Genomic DNA, 20,925 nt, shown 5'->3' on the forward strand with positions numbered 1-20,925 from the left:
TAGAGGTAAGGGTTAGGATTAATGGTTAGGGTTGGGGTAAGGGTTAGTGGTAAGGGTTGGGGTAAAGGTTAGGATTAGGGATAGGGGTTAGGATTAAGGGTAAGAGTTAGGGGTTAGGATTAAGGGTAAGAGTTAGGGGTTAGGATTAGGGGTAAGGGATAGGGGTTAGGATTAGGGGTAAGGGATAGGGGTTAGGATTAGGGGTAAGGGTTTGGATAGGGGTTAGGATTAGGGGTAAGGGTTTGGATTAGGGGTAAGAGATAGGGGTAAGGGTTTGGATTAGGGATTAGGGGTAAGGGATAGGGGTAAAAGGGTTTGGATTAGGGGTAAGGGAGAGGGGTTAGGATTAGGGGTTAGGATTAGGGGTAAGGGTTTGGATTAGGGGTAAGGGAGAGGGGTTTGGATTAGGGGTAAGGGAGAGGGGTTTGGATTAGGGGTAAGGGGGACGGGTTTGGATTAGGGGTAGGGGGGAGGGGTTAGGAGTTAGGGAATCGGCTCAGTTTTAATGTCTGACCAGGTGTAATGCCCTCTTTCTCCGCTGGTGGCGCTGCGGTGAAGCTGAACGTTTTTCTGCTGCAGCCCCCACAGAGTTAACAGGGGATTATTGTCGCGCTCTAATACACCGGTGTGAACAGGGACTGAAAACAACTGTGAAAATGAAAGACAACATGTCGCATGAGGGGACAGACGACGAGGAAGCAGCCGGGGTCAGTGACGTCATCACTCCACGCCTGAAGCCGGCCGTCGTTGATGATGTCATCAGCCTGTGAACTCTCCGCCCACAACGCTGACGTCACCGGGCGCACATGTGGACGGGAACTTGGCAGTGCTGAGAGGTAAGAGGTGTATTCACGTTATTATATTTGACATATAATGCAGCTTCTGGACACCCCTCTGTAGTCAGTTGGTTTGGACCAGAGAAGATAATGCAGCAGTAGCCACCAAACTGTGGACCTCCAGATGTTGCAAAACTACAACTCCCAGCATGCCCGGACAGCCAAGGGCTGTCCGGGCATGCTGGGAGTTGTAGTTTTGCAACATCTGAAGGGCCACAGTTTGGAGACCACTGTTACACTTTATTGAAGTACTAGTAGGTCGTTACCTGTAGCTCCTGGACACCCCTCTGTGTGGTCACTTGGTTTGGTCCACAGAAGTTATTAATTATTGGGGGTACTAGGAGGTCATACCCCTCTGTAGTCAGTTGGTTTGGTCCAGATAAGTTATACAGTATTGGAGTACTAGGAGGTAATTTCTTGTAGCTCCAGGACACCCCTCTGTAGTCAGTTGGTTTGGTCCAGAGAAGTTCTACAGTATTGGAGTACTAGGAAGTCATGACCTGTAGCTCCAGGATACCCCTTTGTAGTCAGTTGGTTTGGTCCAGAGAAGTTCTACTGTATTGGAATACTAGGAGGTCATTTCCTGTAGCTCCAGGATACCCCTCTGTAGTCAGTTGGTTTGGTCCAGAGAAATTATATTGTATAGAAGCACAAGTAGGTCCTTGCCTGTAGCTCCTAGACACCCCTCTTTAGTCAGTTGGTTTGGTCCAGAGAAGTTATACAGTATTGGAGTACAAGGAAGTCATAACCTCCAGGAAAGGAGCATATATAACAGGTAGCCATATTTTTTGGGGTCTACCATGTAGCCACCATACCTACGTTTAAAGGGGTACTCTGGGTAAAGAGGTACTTACAAGATGGTTTGGTCCACAGAAGTTATACAGTAATGGATTAATAGGAGGTACCTAACCTGTAGCTCCCACACCTCCATCTTTAGTCAGTTGGTTTGGTCCAGAGAAGTTATACATTATTGGGAATACTAAGAGGTCATGATCTGCAGCTTCTGGACACCGCTCTGTAGTCAGTTGGTTTGGTCCAGATAAGTTATACAGTATTAGAGTAGTAGGAGGTCATGGCCTGTAGCTCCTGGATACCCCTCTGTAGTCAGTTGGTTTGGTCCAGAGAAGTTATTTAGTATTGGAATATTAGGTTCCGCATATCCAGGGGGGTGCCTACCCATGGCCATCTGCGTCCCAGTCTTATTCTACTATGATGTGGTATGACCCAGTGCTAGGCTCCCCAGCCTCTTCTGAACTACATCTCCCAGCAGGACCTCACAGCCTGCAATACAATAGGGAATTTCACTTTTTTTTAGAGACCCCCTTTAAACCATAGCTGTTCTTCTGCAGGATATTCACTTAGGGAAGTGTATTAGCAAATGTCCAATCTGCATTATGTGTATTAGCGGGATTCGTCCTTTGATAACGCGGGGGGCCCCAGGATGAGATTGGGGTCGTCCTTTGGGTCCTCCTGGAAGCAGGGCTCATGGGACAGTTCCCTACATTGAGTGGCCTTTGTTTTCTAGGGCCTAGAAGTCATGACCATGGGCACGGATAAGAAGAAATTCACAGGAAAGAAAAAACCCCAGCAGGGCCAGAGGAAGCGGGCGTCATCTCCTCCGGGTGAAGACCCACCAAAAAGACAGAAGAAAGCGGATGAGAAAACCACCGCAAAGTCTGCGCCTGACCAGAGCAAGAAAGGTCCCCACGAGAGCCCCCTGCCCCGGCTGGACCCCAAATCTGTGGGTTATTTCCGGCGAGTGGGAGAAACGCTGCAGCAGGACTTTGCATCAGAAGAGGATCGGGGTAAGAGACTGGGGCACAGTGATCAGTGGGGGGGGGGGGATCTACAAATGTAAGGACCCCCCTCCCCATTACCATCTAAGGGAAGCCCCCACTATATGGACATTATAGAGAAATGTCCGGCTGAATATCCCAAGATCCAAAGTTATTCTTTATCCTCAAGATGAGTGATACCTGGCTGATCAGTGGGGCTCCAACTGCTGGGACCCCCACCGATCCTGAGAGCGGAGGTTAGTTGTCCCCTGAACATTAACGAATTGCACATGCGCTGCCAGCACTCCATTCATTCCCTATGGGAACTCCCACCAATCCTCCTGATAAGAGGACAGATGTCCTATAATTGAATGGAGCAGCAGTGCGCATGCGCGGCAAGCATTCCATTCATTTTTTCCTGGAACTCCCACCAAACCTGAGAATGGAGGTCAGTTGTCCCCTGAATGAATGGATTGGCATCGCGCGTGCGCAGCCAGCTCTCTATTTATTCTCTACAGGGAATCCCACCAATCCTGAGAACAGGATTGTCCATTTATTATAAGACATCTTTCCACTGTTCTCAGGTTTGGTGGGAGTTCCCATAGAAAATGGAGTGCTGGCCGCGCATGCGCACTGCTGCTCCATTCATTTATAGGAGATCTGCGCCACCAGCACTCCATTCATTCTCTATGGAAACTTCCACCAATACTGAGAATGGAGGTCTGTTGTTCCCTGAACGAATAGAACGGCATCGCGCGTGCACAGCCTGCACTCTATTTATTCTCTACATGGAGTCCCACCAATCCTGGGAACAGATGTCCTATAAATGAATGGAGGAGCAGTGCGCAGGCGCAACCAGGACTCCAATTGCTATGGAGATTCCCACTGATCCTGAAAAGTTGTCCCATAAATGAATGGAGCAGCAGTGCGCATGCGCCACCAGCTCTCGATTCATTCTCTAAGGGGGCTCCTGAACATTGGGAACCCAAACCTATCCCTAGAATGCAGAACAAGGCTTGGAATAGCCATTGAGAATGAATTGAACTCTGCCCGCGCATGCGCACTGACGGTCCATTCCATTTGGGGACAATTGTGGTTGATGGGGATAACGTCTTCCCAACCAGTGTGCCTCCAGCTGTTGCAAAACTACATCTCCCAGCATGCCCGGACAGCCTTCGGCTGTCCGGGCATGCTGGGAGTTGTAGTTTTGCAACATCGGGAGGCCCACTTTTTGGGAAACACTGCTCTAGAGATATGACTCCCCTAGCATTAGTAATTCCTGGGGGCATCTGAGTTGGACTGTACCATTATGTACAAGGGGTGTGTGTGACATCTCCTCTGCTCCATTTCAGCTCTGTTTGTCCGGAACGTCTTTAATGAGGTGAAGGGGAACGAGCTGGCCCTGGCCGGGGACATGTCCGGCAGTATCGTCCTGCAGAAGCTGATGACCGTGGCAGCATCCGCCCAGCTGTGCCAGGTCCTGGAGGTCCTCAGTAAGAACTGGCAGACTGTATGTTGGCATCGCAGCGCAGCTCATGTGGTCCAGACCGCTCTCCTACAGTACGAACGGCTTCAGAAGGCGACAGATGATGGAGCGGAGGAGGAGGAGGATGATGATGGTGATGAACCCTGCGGCAGCCTAGAGGATCTGATTCTGAGTCTCTGCATGGAAGTGAAGGCCAAGTTCCTGCCCTACAACCAGAACACGCATGGCAGCTTCATCGTAAGGACTTTGTTTCAGGTGCTGAGCGGGACCATCCTCAACCAAGAAGCCTCCAAGAAAGGAGGGCAGGGGTTAACAGGTAGGCATATAAAAGAGATACTCTGGGAAAAGGGGTACTTACAGGATGGTTTGGTCCATAGAAGTTATACAGTATTGGATTAACAGGAGGTCCTAACCTGTAGTTCCCTCCCTCTGTAGTCAGTTGGTTTGGTCCAGAGAAGTTTTACATTATTGGGAATACTAAGAGGTCATTACTTTCAGCTCCTGGACACCCTTTTGTAGTCAGTTGGTTTGGTCCAGAGAAGTTATACAGTATTGGAGTGCTAGAAGGTCATTGCCTTTAGGTCCTGGACACCCCTCTGTAGTCAGTTGGTTTGGTCCAGATGAGTTATACAGTATTGGGAGTTATAGGTGGTCATTACCTGCAGCTCCTGGACACCCCTTTGTAGTCAGTTGGTTTGGTCCAAATAAGTTACACTATATTGGAAGTACTAAGAGGTCATTACCTTCAGCTCCGGGGTACCCCTTTTGTAGTCACTTGGTTTGGTCCAGAGAAGTTATACAGTATTGAAGTACTGGAAGGTCATTACCTTTTAGGTCCTGCACATTCCTCTGTAGTCAGTTGGTTTGTTCCAAAGAAATTATGCATTATTGGAATGGTTTGGTCCAGAGAAGCTCTACTGTATTGGAATACTAGGTCATTACCTTTAGGTCCTCTGTAGCCATGTGGTTTGGTCCAGGAATGTTATACAGCATTGGAATACTAGGAGGTTGTTACAAGTTCTGCATATTCAGGGGAGTGTAAACCCACTGCCGTCTGGGTCCCAGTCCTCCTCTACTATAAAATGGTATGACCCAGTGAGGATTGCCCTGTGGATAGGTGATACGTTTTTCTTTTACCTTGAGTACCCCTTTAAAGGGGCGGCATATGATCAGCAGCACCCAATAATTTTAATATGCCCAATAGTGGTGGTTTTCGGCAAGACATCTTGAAACACAGAGTAGATTAGAAAGTACGGTGATTCATACTCTAGTCACATCCAAAGCTGCATTTAGAATTTCACAGCACTTGGAGACCACTGACTTTCTCAGTTTCTGTTGTTTTGCATTAGTGAAGACATTACGTTACTGTATGTTGAAGCAATGCAGTGAAGACAAGGAGAGTATGTCGATGCAGATTTGTGTGTGAATAAAGTGTGATCTATCCAGTGATGTTTAAATCTAGAGTGTTCCTTTAAATTGGTGTTTCCCAACCAGTTGGCCTCCAGCTGTTGCAAAACCATATTTCCCAGCATGCCCAGACAGCCAAGGCTTAGCTAATGTGATGTGCAGGATTGTATCAGCAATCTGTTAGCCTATCTGCCTCCTCCAGAGGATCTGCACTGTCTGTAAAAGGAAGATTTAGGCTTCCTTCTTGGCAGCAGCAGTTCATTGCTTAGTGTAACCTCTTCCTTGCTGTGCTGCAGTTGTTTCTTGCCTTTTTTTGTCCACATAGCACATTGTAAAGCCAGGGAATTAGTAACCCCCTTCTCCCTCCACATGCCATTTATAGTGGTGTACTGTGTCAGTAGCTCAGCGCAGTCACCAGCGCAATATCACGGCATAGCAGAGAGGAGTATGGGCTGTGCTGTGATTGGACAGACAAGTAAGAGAAAGGAAGTCCAGATGTGAACACTGCTGGCAAACAGGAATGGAGATGAGGAATAGCTGTGCACCATAGAGGAGGCTCAATTTCAGCAGTGAAATGGCATTTAGCCTCCATTTTTTTTTTTTCACTTTCCATCGCAGTAAGTTCCGAATTCGAGGTTCCGCCCAGTTTCATGCAGCAGTTGGAGGATTTGAGCGGGTTGTTCAAGAGTCACATCGGAGGTGAGTTCCTATCGTCCCTTATTAACCCTTTATATATCGCTAAGACATCTGACTGATCCTCACCATTTCCCCTCACCAGTCTTTGCCACCCATAAACTGGCCAGCCTGGGGATGCAGAGCGCTCTACAGGTGCTACACCGGAAGTCGCCGTCCATGTGCAAGACGCTCTGTGATGAGGTCATCAGTTACTTGTCCTCCAGGAACGTCTCAGGTGATGGCAGGTAAGGGACAAGGAGAAGCTTAGAGCCTTAAAGGGGTACTCCACTGCCCAGGGTTCGGAACATTTAGTTCCGAACGCTGGGTGCGCGCTTCGGGACATCACACCACACCCCCTCAATTCAAGTCTATGGGAGGGGGCGTGACAGCCGTCATGCCCCCTTCCATAGACTTGCATTGAGGGGGTGTGGCATGATCTCACAAAGAGCGTGGCCGTGATGTCACGACCCCCGAAGTGCGCACCCAGCGTTCGGAACTAAATGTTCCGAACACTGGGCAGAGTGCCCCTTTAAGTAAATCTAGGGTGCCATTGGTTGTTCTGCCCATGAGGAAGGACGTTGGGACCAGCCCTTGCCCCGACCTATCGGCCCCTATTGACCTTTTTCCCGTTTTTCTCAGCGCCCTCTTGGTTTTCCTGAAGGATGAGACCAGCAGCCGCCTGTTGGAGAAAATTCTGGAAGTCTCCAAGAAGAAACAGCTGCGCCGCCTCTTTGAAGACCACTTTAAAGGCCAGCTTCACGCGCTGTCAGTCCATCCCATCGCCAACTATACGGTGCAGAGGCTTCTCCGTGCCGTCCAGACCAAGAAGCTGGTGAGTAATGCTCCTCCTTCCTTCTGCCATGTCTTGGACACTCCTGGCAGCCATTACTAGACCCTGAAGGACCTACACATTCTCATAATTATTGGGACCTAGGTCCATTCCCAAGTGATGTCGGTCTTCACTGTAGTTCCGAACCAGGAAGCTCTGACTGAACAGAGATGCAGATGTCTCCTACAGAGCAGGGCATGGAACATAGAAAAAAAATGAGATGTTTATGAAACTACTGGGGTCTCCTGAGTGACACCATTATTTGTTGTCTCCCCAGTTCTCAACGCTGTTTGAGGAGTTGTCACCAGCCGTGGAGGACGTTCTGGCCAAAGGTAACATGGGGATCATCACGACCCTGGCCGAGACTTGTAAGAGGCTGGAGAGTCACCAGACCCAGTTGGTCTCCCATCTCATGGAGGTAGGTGGTCCCCACCGCAATTCTGTGTCTCGGTCCCTTTATATATTCCAGTGTTCAATGGGCACTGTCACTTTAAAAAACGTATGCATTTCCTAGTGACATGTAAAAAGTTTTTTAAAGGGGTTCTCCACTGGCCAGCGTTCGGAACATTTAGTTCCGAACGCTGTGGGGGTCGGTCACGCCCCCTCGTGACATCACGGTCTTGTCCCCTCAATGCAAGTCTATGGGAGGGGGCGTGACGGCCGTCACGCCCCCTCCCATAGACTTGCATTGAGAGGGCGTAGCGTGATGTCACGAGGAGTGCGTGGCTGACCCCCACATCGTTCGGAACGAAGTGTTCTGAACGCTGGCCAGGGGAGTACCTTTAATTGGTCGGGGTCTGAGTGTTCAGACCATGACCAATAGCTGGGAGAAGAACGCGCTAAGCGTAAGGCAAACCTACAGTGGTCTATGGGATTGTCTCAGTCAGCCGCCCATCTCTCCCGGCTCCTTCTAACAATTGGTCGGGGTCTGAACACATTCAGACACCAACAGAGCTAAACTTTTTGCTTATCTCTTCAACATGTCAAAAGTTTTCTGAAGCGACAGGTGCCCTTAAAGGGGTACTCCGCCCCTAGACACTTTATTCCCTATCCAAAGGTGGCTTGTGACGTCAAAACCACGCCCCACTCGTGATTTCACGGCCACGCCCCCTCAATGCAAGTCTATGGCCGCCGTGACATCACGAGCGGGGCGGGGCCGTGCCAAGCCTCCGTCCCGCATCACCAGTCATCTGGCACAGAGCGAAGTCCGTTCCGTGCACCGGATGTCTGGGGTGCCGCCGCCGAGATCACGGGGGGTCCCAGTGGCGGGACCCCCGCTATCAGACATCTTATTATTAGGGGATAAGATGTCTAGGGGCGGAGTACCCCTTTAACATATGTTTCTCAACTCCCCAGGCCTTCCACTGCACCTCCCCCAGCTCCCGCCGTGTCGCCTGTGTGCCGCTCCTCCTGTCTCTACTGACCTACGAGACGTACTACAAGATGGAGGAAGAGGAGAATCCTTCTGAGCATAAAGTAAGACCTGACAACCAGAGCTACTCTGAAGAAGTAACCTGTCCCTTCGGGTTTTTAGCACTGTCTTTATTGAGTAGTCAGATCGGGAAACTGAGGGGGAGATTCATTAAAACCTGTGCAGAAGAAAAGTTAAGTAGTTGCCCATAGCAACCAATCAGATCGCTGCTTTCATTTTTCACAGGCCTTTTTGAAAAATAAGAGAAGTGATCTGATTGGTTGCTATGGGCAACTGGGCAACTTTTTCTCTGCACAAGCTTTTTAAGGAATCTTGTACATAGGAGCAGTATTATAGTAGTTATATTCTTGTATATAGGAGCAGTATTATAGTAGTTATATTCTTGTATATAGGAGCAGTATTATAGTAGATATATTCTTGTATATAGGAGCAGTATTATAGTAGTTATATTCTTGTATATAGGAGCAGTATTATAGTAGTTATATTCTTGTATATAGGAGCAGTATTATAGTAGTTATATTCTTGTATATAGGAGCAGTATTATAGTAGTTATATTCTTGTATATAGGAGCAGTATTATAGTAGTTATATTCTTGTACATAGGAGCAGTATTATAGTAGTTATATTCTTGTATATAGGAGGCAGTATTATAGTAGTTATATTCTTGTACATAGGAGCAGTATTATAGTAGTTATATTCTTGTATATAGGAGCAGTATTATAGTAGTTATATTCTTGTATATAGGAGCAGTATTATAGTAGTTATATTCTTGTATATAGGAGCAGTATTATAGTAGATATATTCTTGTATATAGGAGCAGTATTATAGTAGTTATATTCTTGTATATAGGAGCAGTATTATAGTAGTTATATTCTTGTATATAGGAGCAGTATTATAGTAGTTATATTCTTGTATATAGGAGCAGTATTATAGTAGATATATTCTTGTATATAGGAGCAGTATTATAGTAGTTATATTCTTGTATATAGGAGCAGTATTATAGTAGTTATATTCTTGTACATAGGAGCAGTATTATAGTAGTTATATTCTTGTATATAGGAGGCAGTATTATAGTAGTTATATTCTTGTACATAGGAGCAGTATTATAGTAGTTATATTCTTGTACATAGGAGCAGTATTATAGTAGTTATATTCTTGTACATAGGAGCAGTATTATAGTAGTTATATTCTTGTATATAGGAGAAGTATTATAGTAGTTATATTCTTGTATATAGGAGGCAGTATTATAGTGGTTATATTCTTTTATATAGGAGGCAGTATTATAGTAGTTATATTATTGTATATAGGAGGCAGTATTATAGTAGTTATATTATTGTATATAGGAGCAGTATTATAGTAGTTATATTCTTGTATATAGGATCAGTATTATAGTAGTTATATTCTTGTACATAGGAGCAGTATTATAGTAGTTATATTCTTGTATATTGGAGCAGTATTATAGTAGTTATATTCTTGTATATAGGAGCAGTATTATAGTAGTTATATTCTTGTATATAGGATCAGTATTATAGTAGTTATATTCTTGTATATAGGAGCAGTATTATAGTAGTTATATTCTTGTATATTGGAGCAGTATTATAGTAGTTATATTCTTGTATATAGGAGCAGTATTATAGTAGTTATATTCTTGTATATAGGTGCAGTATTATAGTAGTTATATTCTTGTATATAGGAGCAGTATTATAGTAGTTATATTCTTGTATATTGGAGCAGTATTATAGTAGTTATATTCTTGTATATAGGAGCAGTATTATAGTAGTTATATTCTTGTACATAGGAGGCAGTATTATAGTAGTTATATTTTTGTATATAGGAGCAGTATTATAGTAGTTATATTCTTGTATATAGGAGCAGTATTATAGTAGTTATATTATTGTATATAGGAGGCAGTATTATAGTAGTTATATTCTTGTATATAGGAGCAGTATTATAGTAGTTATATTCTTGTATATAGGAGCAGTATTATAGTAGTTATATTCTTGTATATAGGAGCAGTATTATAGTAGTTATATTCTTGTATATAGGGGCAGTATTATAGTAGTTATATTCTTGTATATAGGAGCAGTATTATAGTAGTTATATTCTTGTATATAGGAGGCAGTATTATAGTAGTTATATTCTTGTATATAGGAGGCAGTATTATAGTAGTTATATTCTTGTATATAGGAGCAGTATTATAGTAGTTATATTCCTGTATATAGGAGCAGTATTATAGTAGTTATATTCTTGTATATAGGGGCAGTATTATAGTAGTTATATTCTTGTATATAGGAGCAGTATTATAGTAGATATATTCTTGTATATAGGAGGCAGTATTATAGTAGTTATATTCTTGTATATAGGAGCAGTATTATAGTAGTTATATTCTTGTATATAGGAGGCAGTATTATAGTAGTTATATTCTTGTATATAGGAGCAGTATTATAGTAGTTATATTCTTGTATATAGGAGCAGTATTATAGTAGTTATATTCTTGTATATAGGAGCAGTATTATAGGTTATATTCTTGTATATAGGAGCAGTATTATAGGTTATATTCTTGTATATAGGAGCAGTATTATAGAGGTTATATTCTTGTATATAGGAGCAGTATTATAGTAGTTATATTCTTGTATGTAGGAGCAGTATTATAGTAGTTATATTCTTGTATATAGGAGCAGTATTATAGTAGTTATATTCTTGTATATAGGAGCAGTATTATAGTAGTTATATTCTTGTATATAGGGGGAGTATTATAGTAGTTATATTCTTGTATATAGGAGGCAGTATTATAGTAGTTATATTCTTGTATATAGGAGGCAGTATTATAGGTTATATTCTTGTATATAGAAGCAGTATTATAGTAGTTATATTCTTGTATGTAGGAGCAGTATTATAGTAGTTATATTCTTGTATATAGGAGCAGTATTATAGTAGTTATATTCTTGTATATAGGAGCAGTATTATAGTAGTTATATTCTTGTATATAGGGGGAGTATTATAGTAGTTATATTCTTGTATATAGGAGGCAGTATTATAGGTTATATTCTTGTATATAGGAGCAGTATTATAGTAGTTATATTCTTGTATGTAGGAGCAGTATTATAGTAGTTATATTCTTGTATATAGGAGCAGTATTATAGTAGTTATATTCTTGTATATAGGAGCAGTATTATAGTAGATATATTCTTGTATATAGGAGCAGTATTATAGTAGTTATATTCTTGTATATAGGAGCAGTATTATAGTAGTTATATTCTTGTACATAGGAGCAGTATTATAGTAGTTATATTCTTGTATATAGGAGGCAGTATTATAGTAGTTATATTCTTGTACATAGGAGCAGTATTATAGTAGTTATATTCTTGTATATAGGAGCAGTATTATAGTAGTTATATTCTTGTATATAGGAGCAGTATTATAGTAGTTATATTCTTGTATATAGGAGCAGTATTATAGTAGATATATTCTTGTATATAGGAGCAGTATTATAGTAGTTATATTCTTGTATATAGGAGCAGTATTATAGTAGTTATATTCTTGTATATAGGAGCAGTATTATAGTAGTTATATTCTTGTATATAGGAGCAGTATTATAGTAGTTATATTCTTGTATATAGGAGCAGTATTATAGTAGTTATATTCTTGTACATAGGAGCAGTATTATAGTAGTTATATTCTTGTATATAGGAGGCAGTATTATAGTAGTTATATTCTTGTACATAGGAGCAGTATTATAGTAGTTATATTCTTGTATATAGGAGCAGTATTATAGTAGTTATATTCTTGTATATAGGAGCAGTATTATAGTAGTTATATTCTTGTATATAGGAGCAGTATTATAGTAGATATATTCTTGTATATAGGAGCAGTATTATAGTAGTTATATTCTTGTATATAGGAGCAGTATTATAGTAGTTATATTCTTGTATATAGGAGCAGTATTATAGTAGTTATATTCTTGTATATAGGAGCAGTATTATAGTAGATATATTCTTGTATATAGGAGCAGTATTATAGTAGTTATATTCTTGTATATAGGAGCAGTATTATAGTAGTTATATTCTTGTACATAGGAGCAGTATTATAGTAGTTATATTCTTGTATATAGGAGGCAGTATTATAGTAGTTATATTCTTGTACATAGGAGCAGTATTATAGTAGTTATATTCTTGTACATAGGAGCAGTATTATAGTAGTTATATTCTTGTACATAGGAGCAGTATTATAGTAGTTATATTCTTGTATATAGGAGAAGTATTATAGTAGTTATATTCTTGTATATAGGAGGCAGTATTATAGTGGTTATATTCTTTTATATAGGAGGCAGTATTATAGTAGTTATATTATTGTATATAGGAGGCAGTATTATAGTAGTTATATTATTGTATATAGGAGCAGTATTATAGTAGTTATATTCTTGTATATAGGATCAGTATTATAGTAGTTATATTCTTGTACATAGGAGCAGTATTATAGTAGTTATATTCTTGTATATAGGAGCAGTATTATAGTAGTTATATTCTTGTATATTGGAGCAGTATTATAGTAGTTATATTCTTGTATATAGGAGCAGTATTATAGTAGTTATATTCTTGTATATAGGTGCAGTATTATAGTAGTTATATTCTTGTATATAGGAGCAGTATTATAGTAGTTATATTCTTGTATATTGGAGCAGTATTATAGTAGTTATATTCTTGTATATAGGAGCAGTATTATAGTAGTTATATTCTTGTACATAGGAGGCAGTATTATAGTAGTTATATTTTTGTATATAGGAGCAGTATTATAGTAGTTATATTCTTGTATATAGGAGCAGTATTATAGTAGTTATATTATTGTATATAGGAGGCAGTATTATAGTAGTTATATTCTTGTATATAGGAGCAGTATTATAGTAGTTATATTCTTGTATATAGGAGCAGTATTATAGTAGTTATATTCTTGTATATAGGAGCAGTATTATAGTAGTTATATTCTTGTATATAGGGGCAGTATTATAGTAGTTATATTCTTGTATATAGGAGCAGTATTATAGTAGTTATATTCTTGTATATAGGAGGCAGTATTATAGTAGTTATATTCTTGTATATAGGAGGCAGTATTATAGTAGTTATATTCTTGTATATAGGAGCAGTATTATAGTAGTTATATTCCTGTATATAGGAGCAGTATTATAGTAGTTATATTCTTGTATATAGGGGCAGTATTATAGTAGTTATATTCTTGTATATAGGAGCAGTATTATAGTAGATATATTCTTGTATATAGGAGGCAGTATTATAGTAGTTATATTCTTGTATATAGGAGCAGTATTATAGTAGTTATATTCTTGTATATAGGAGGCAGTATTATAGTAGTTATATTCTTGTATATAGGAGCAGTATTATAGTAGTTATATTCTTGTATATAGGAGCAGTATTATAGTAGTTATATTCTTGTATATAGGAGCAGTATTATAGGTTATATTCTTGTATATAGGAGCAGTATTATAGGTTATATTCTTGTATATAGGAGCAGTATTATAGAGGTTATATTCTTGTATATAGGAGCAGTATTATAGTAGTTATATTCTTGTATGTAGGAGCAGTATTATAGTAGTTATATTCTTGTATATAGGAGCAGTATTATAGTAGTTATATTCTTGTATATAGGAGCAGTATTATAGTAGTTATATTCTTGTATATAGGAGCAGTATTATAGGTTATATTCTTGTATATAGGAGCAGTATTATAGGTTATATTCTTGTATATAGGAGGCAGTATTATAGGTTATATTCTTGTATATAGAAGCAGTATTATAGTAGTTATATTCTTGTATGTAGGAGCAGTATTATAGTAGTTATATTCTTGTATATAGGAGCAGTATTATAGTAGTTATATTCTTGTATATAGGAGCAGTATTATAGTAGTTATATTCTTGTATATAGGGGGAGTATTATAGTAGTTATATTCTTGTATATAGGAGGCAGTATTATAGGTTATATTCTTGTATATAGGAGCAGTATTATAGTAGTTATATTCTTGTATGTAGGAGCAGTATTATAGTAGTTATATTCTTGTATATAGGAGCAGTATTATAGTAGTTATATTCTTCTTGTATATAGGAGCAGTATTATAGTAGTTATATTCCTGTGTATGGGGTCATTATGGAGGATTTCCTTTACGTCTTTTCTTTTCTCCATGTTCAGGATAACCCAGACATAAAGTTGCAGTCCGTTAACTATCACGGCTCGGTATTACTACAGCACCTCCTTCATTTCGAAGATCCGGCTCCGGTATTGCACAGCCTGGGGAGTATGTCGGAAGCTGACCTCCATACTGTGGCTTGTAGCCAGGCTGGGAGCCACATATTTGACGCCCTGCTCAACAGCGCCACAATCACAGAAAAACAGAGGAAAAAAGTTCTGCGGAAGTTAAGGGTAAGGCTATAGTGAAGGAACCAGCGCCCGTTTAGCAGGGTCAGCTCCCAGGTTTCTAAAGTCATGGGGGCTATAGGCCTGGTTCACACTTGGCAGTTTTGTTCTGGCTGATGTCATAGTTGGCGAAACGCCGAATAGGGAAGCGAAATGAACCTTTATGGGTCCCCGTGAATGTCCAAATTGTCCTATATTTTCTAAAAAAAATGTTTCTACCCTAGGCTCACTGCATGGAGTTGGCATGTAACAAGTATGGAAGCCGAGTGCTGGACCGTGTATGGAATGCGTCCACCATGGGAGTGAAAGAGGAGATTGCGCAGAAGCTAGGTAACCATCTAAATACCGGTGAATGAGTCTATACACCAGTGTTTCTCAAGAAGGCTGCCTCCAGCTGTTGAAAAACTACAACTCCCAGCATGCCCGGACAGCCTTCGGCTGTCTGGGCATGCTGGGAGTAGTAGTTTTGCAACAGCTGGAGGCACCCTGCTTAGGTTACACTGAAATACACAATTAAAGGGGTACTCCGGTGGAAACCTTTTATTTATTTATTTATTTATTTATTTATTTATTTATTTTTTAAATCAACTGGTGCCAGAAAGTTACAGATTTGTAAATTACTTCTATTAAAAAATCTTAATCCTTCCAGTACTTATTAGCTGCTGAATACTACATAGGAAATTCTTTGCTTTTTGGAACACAGAGCTCTCTGCTGACATCACGAGCACAGTGCTCTCTGCTGACATCTCTGTCCATTTTAGGAACTGTCCAGAGCAGCATATGTTTTCTATAGGGATTTTCTCCTACTCTGCTGACACCTCTGTCCATTTTAGGAACTGTCCAGAGAGCACTGTGCTCGTGATGTCAGCAGAGACTTCTGTGTTCCAAAAAGAAAAGAATTTCCTCTGTAGTATCCAGCAGCTAATAAGTACTGGAAGGATTAAGATTTTTTAATAGAAGTAATTTACAAATCTGTTTAACTTTCTGGAGCCAGTTGAGATATATATCTCAACTGGCTCCAGAAAGTTAAACAGATTTGTAAATTACTTCTATTAAAAAAATCTTAATCCTTTCAATAATTATCAGCTGCTGAAGTTGAGTTGTTGTTGTCTTCTCTCTGGCAACAATGCTCTCTGCTGACATCTCTGCTTGTCTCGGGAACTGCACAGAGTAGAAGAGGTTTGCTATGGGGATTTGCTTCTAAACTGGGCGTTTCCCGAGACAGGTGTCATCAGAGAGAACTTAGACAGAAAAGAACAACTCAACTTCAGCAGCTCATAAGTACTGAAAGGATTAAGATTTTTTTATAGAAGTAATTTACAAATCTGTTTAACTTTCTGGAGCCAGTTGAGATATATATATATATAAGTTTTTTCCTGGATAACCCCTTTAACTTTCTTGCACCAGTTGATTAAAAAAATAAAAAAAAAAGTTTTCTACCGGAGTACCCCTTTAATCTTCCCTTCTTATTACCAGTCAAAAGACTCTGGGAGTTGCAAAACGACCCTATTGGGCTCAGCATCGCCCGTAACTTTGTCCGGGCATGCTGGGAGTTGTCGTTTTGCAACAGCTGGAGGCACCCTAGTTGGGAAACACTGCAATACACAATTGAATAATTGTATCTTCCCTTCTTATTACCAGTCGAAAGACTCCGGGAGCTGCAGAACGACCCCATTGGGCACCACATCGCCCGTAACTTCGCCCTAACGCACTTTGCGAATCGGCGGAAAGACTGGGAGGAGCACCAGCAGGCGGAGAACAAGCGGCGCAAGATGTTCGCCGACATTCTGGAGGACTAAGGACCTTGTATCTTACCCCCAGGGACTTTACCTGTCTTTGCGTTGGGGCTGCCTCCAGCTCTGCATATCCTGACGCGGACGGTCAAAGCAGTCACAGTGACCTCTAAGGGCCCATTCACACTACGGGACCCCCGCGATCTGAACCTTATCCCTTATCCTTTGGATAGGGGATAAGATGTCTAGGGGCGGAGTACCCCTTTAAGATGACATCTGCATTATGTATTGTTGGGATGGGACCATTCTTTTAAGACAATCGCACTGGCCCCATATCATCTTCATTGTCTGTATATAGGAAGCATTCAGTTGCGTATTAAAATTTAGTTTGTTTTTCTTTTTTTTTTTTTTCATCTTGCATATTGCTATTTTTCTAGTTTAAAGGGGTACTCCGATGGAAAAAATTTTTTTTTTTTAAATCAACTGGTGCCAGAAAGTTAAACATATTTTAATAAACATAATTATTTCTATTTAAAAATCTTAATCCTTCCAGTACATATAAGCAGCTGTATGCTCCAGAGGAAGTTGCGTAGTTCTTTCCAGTCTGACCACAGTGCTCTCTGCTGACACCTCTGTCCGTGTCAGGAACATGTCCAAATCCCCATAGCAAACCTCTCCTTCTCCGGACAGTTCCTGACATGGACAGAGGTGTCAGCAGGGAGCATTGTTGTCAGACTGAAAAGAACTGCACAACTTCTGGTGGAGCATACAGCAGCTTATAAGTACTGGAAGGATGAAAATATAAATATATAAATCTGTATTTGACTTCACCACGGTGGGGTAAGAAGGGTCTTCACGCACGTTTTTTATGGAGACTTATGGTATATTATTATTTTCCCAGGCCGAGGAGGGTCCCAGAAAGGCTAGAAGTAAGAGTAAGGAGTGCGGGTTATGCAGAAGGAAGCATGGTAGTACCTACAGAAAGTCGGGGAGAAGAGGACGACAGAGGAAAAGTCGACCTGTTGCCCATAGCAACCAATCAGATCATTACTTTCATTATTAAAGAGGCCTTTGAAAAATGAAAGAAGCGATCTGATTGGTTGCTATGGGCAACTGTGCCACTCTTCCTCTGCACAGGTTTTCATGAATCTCCTTCATTTACGTAGAACATCCAGGATCTTATTAGAGGAGACATTGGGCTGTCTAGGACTTCCCTTGCAGTGAACGCCAGGGCTGTGCGCATTGGCTGGATTCGTGTGCAGCCCCCCCTGGCATGTACAGTATGGAGACAGTGCACGCACAGAATATCAGTGCCGCGCTGATGCTCCATCTGTACTGTACATGTCTTTTATGTGGTAAGTCTCATTTGAGGTCTTATGTCACTTTTGAAAAATTAGGTGAGGGTGGAAGTCGGCGCCCAGCAGGCATTAGTGACTTCGCGCCTGCTGAGGAGCAAGAGCCGAGCAGCAGAAGATTAGACCTTTATAAGGTAGGAAACAATTATTTTTTAAAGGCGGGGGGGTGTTAGGGATAGATTAGCAATAGGTAGAGACAGAAAAACTTTCAGATCGTGGGAGCTACTCTTTAAAGGGGTACTCCGGTGCTCCAGCGCTCTGAACATTTTGTTCAGAAGGCTCGGAGCTGGAGGCAGTGATCGTGACGTCATGGTCACACCACTCGTGACATCACGCCATGCTCCCTCAATGCAAGTCACGAGCCTCCGGCGCTTTAAACGAAGTGCAGCAGGGAGATCGCGGAGGTCCCCAGCGGCGGGACCCCCTTGGTGAGACATCTTATCCCCTATCCTTTGGGTAGGGGATAAGATGTCTCAGGGCCAGAGTACCCCTTTAAAGGGAGGAACATCTGTAACCTTGATATGACCTACTGACCTATTCAGAAGTTGTCAAACAAATCATGTGACCACAGAGACCAAGCTGTGACATATGTACGTATGTTTTATATGGCAATAAATAGTGTATACACAAATACAATACTAATACAGTACAATGGGGAATTCTGTTGGTCGGTGGCACAAGGTTTAAAAAATACCTGCAGATAACACAGTCACGATTTGCCAAATTTAACCACTATACTCATAAATACATATAGAGTCATTTTGTTGTTGATATTTGAGATACCAGTCGCTGCCAACTTTGCCGTATATGTAATTGACACCACAGAGAATGTGGGAAGTGTATTACTGCACATGTCAATCCTCGACCATGTGACCACGGTGGTGATATTCATCGTTAGAGGGATATATTGTGTGGTCGTATATAAATTATTGCTGGCCATAGACGGCCATGACTGTCACTGGGCTCAGACTCCTCCTCCCACATGCATGTAGAGATAAGTGGCCGCCATGCACCTCGAATGCTGCTTATCACAAAGATTTGGATGGGACAGGATGAAATGTAACCCTTGTGGTGGACTTTATAATGGGCCTATCCCCAAAGGTCTTAGTAGAATCTAATATTTACGGCCATCTTCATGGAATAGGGCTGCTTAGTCTCAGGACACCCTTGGGGAAAAGAATATTACCTCGAGGAACCCCACCAAATAATTTTTTTTTCTAAAGCCCCCCAAAAAAGGCTAAAAACAAGTAATGGACAATATCTATAAGTCAGTATTAGCTACTTAGCACCTGAATAAAACTTCAAAATGGAAGATAATGGATTACCTTTTCAGGGTAGAGTCACACGTATCGGATCCACCGATGACCGACCCTATAGTGTGCCTCCTGCTGTGCCTGTCTGCTCGTAGCGGCAATCTACTGCTTCAAGGAGACGCACATGGACCTGTGAATTGCCGCTCACGCACGCAGTGTACTCACAGTCATCACTCCTGCTCTCGGCCTAGCTCAGGGAACGGGGGAGTGGCCGCGATGACTGTGAGTACACTGCACGTGCGAGCGGCAATTCACAGGTCCATGTGTTTCCGCATGTAGCCATGAATTGCCGCTATGAGCAGACAGGCACAGCAGGAGGCACACTATAGGGTCGGGTGATCGGCAGATCAGTTACGTGTGACCCTACCGGTGTCATACCTAGGCACACTTACCAGCAGTAACCACAGCAAAGCCACCAGCCGGTCTTGGGTAGGTCAATTGTGTCAGAAGACAGCGCCACCCTGAAATGCCTCCCCACTGGCCTTATGATAGTCTTTGACACTTCAGCAGATTTAATCTCCCCTCCCCAGCAGTAATCACTTTCAGCACTTATATTTCACCCTCAAAAAGCAATCATATTCAGGACTCGCATATCATCCCCCCCCAGTAGTAATTGCATTCAGGACTCACATCTCCTCCCCCCATTAGTAATTACATTCAGGACTCACATCTCATGCCCTCAGTAGTAATTGCATTCAGGACTTACATCTCCTACCCCCCCCAAGTAGTAATGACATTCAGGACTCACATCTCATCCCCTCAGTAGTAATTACAGTCAGGACTCACATCTGCTACCCCCCCCCCCCCCCCAGTAGTAATTACATTCAGGACTCACATCTCCTACCCCCCTCAGTAGTAATTACATTCAGGACTCACATCTCATCCCCCCCAGTAGTAATTACTAGAGATGAGCGAACTTACAGTAATTCGTGTTTGCTGACTTTATCCTGCATAATATGAATTCAGGAAGAAAACAGACATGGTGCACATCTACAATCTTGTATAATGATCTGATTGCTTCTCAGCATAATTTCAAAAACTAACAGGTTGTTAGTATATACGTTTTGATCAAAAAGTACAAGCCCACTCGCCACGTCAAGGCCACCTATTTAGAGTGGGTCCCTAACGTCCTTAGCATAAAATGGCGTAGCACTGGGCGGCGACCACCACCGCCGCGACACCAGTGCCCACAGGGGGAATGACCCACTGGCAGAGCGACCCCAGTGCCACTCAAACCAGTCCATGGGTCGCACCTCCCCGCAGACACGGCGCCACGGCAGCAACGGTCGCCGCACAGCACCACACCAGTGTGAACAGGTTGTTACAGCACACTTACCATGCTCTCCCAGTCAAACTGGGAGGCTGCCAGGAAAGAAAAGGCCCATGTGTAGCTAACTACTACTTGGGCTGAGGGGGTGGGGAAGAGTGCAGACAACATGTTCAAACATACTAACAACCTGTTAGTTTTTGAAATTATGCTGAGAAGCAATTTGATCATTGTGCAAGATTGTAGATGTGCGACCATGTCTGTTTTCTACTTGAGTACACATTGTGTTTTCTATCCCCTCTTTTTTTTTTTTTTTTGCTTGAACATGTTGTCTGCACTCTTCCCCACCCCCTCAGCCCAAGTAGTAGTTAGCTACACATGGGCCTTTTCTTTCCTGGCA

The 20,925-nt window shown here is 41.8% G+C and overlaps 2 protein-coding genes across 3 annotated transcripts in view; one reads left to right on the plus strand and one right to left on the minus strand.

Moving 5' to 3' along the window:
• Positions 1-20,925, minus strand: part of LOC130295366 (uncharacterized) — a 44,724-nt gene that overhangs the window by 20,854 nt on the left and 2,945 nt on the right. The window lies entirely within an intron of this gene.
• On the plus strand, positions 627-19,334 carry NOP9 (NOP9 nucleolar protein). Of its 2 annotated transcripts, none has more exons than XM_056546041.1 (11): positions 627-836; positions 2,362-2,641; positions 3,964-4,413; positions 6,123-6,203; positions 6,283-6,424; positions 6,819-7,011; positions 7,286-7,426; positions 8,365-8,484; positions 14,633-14,863; positions 15,082-15,187; positions 16,499-19,334. In XM_056546041.1, exons 2-11 carry the CDS (start codon positions 2,374-2,376, stop codon positions 16,654-16,656), a joined length of 1,890 nt encoding a protein of 629 aa, XP_056402016.1. In that variant the 5' UTR covers positions 627-836; positions 2,362-2,373; the 3' UTR covers positions 16,657-19,334. The 2 variants fall into 2 exon arrangements, with proteins under 2 accessions (XP_056402016.1, XP_056402017.1); XM_056546042.1 differs by lacking the exon at positions 627-836 and adding an exon at positions 1,457-1,611.

Source organism: Hyla sarda, chromosome 11 (genome assembly GCF_029499605.1).
Source record: "Hyla sarda isolate aHylSar1 chromosome 11, aHylSar1.hap1, whole genome shotgun sequence".
NCBI lineage: Eukaryota > Metazoa > Chordata > Amphibia > Anura > Hylidae > Hyla > Hyla sarda.

Bases quoted from the DNA above. Each gene is read 5' to 3' on its own strand.
- NOP9 (XM_056546041.1), top strand. From the start codon at position 2,374: ATGACCATGGGCACGGATAAGAAGAAATTCACAGGAAAGAAAAAACCC. The intron at 6,204-6,282 runs GTGAGTTCCTAT...TCCCCTCACCAG, and splicing joins GTTCAAGAGTCACATCGGAG to TCTTTGCCACCCATAAACTG. The intron at 14,864-15,081 runs GTAAGGCTATAG...TTTCTACCCTAG, and splicing joins AAGTTCTGCGGAAGTTAAGG to GCTCACTGCATGGAGTTGGC.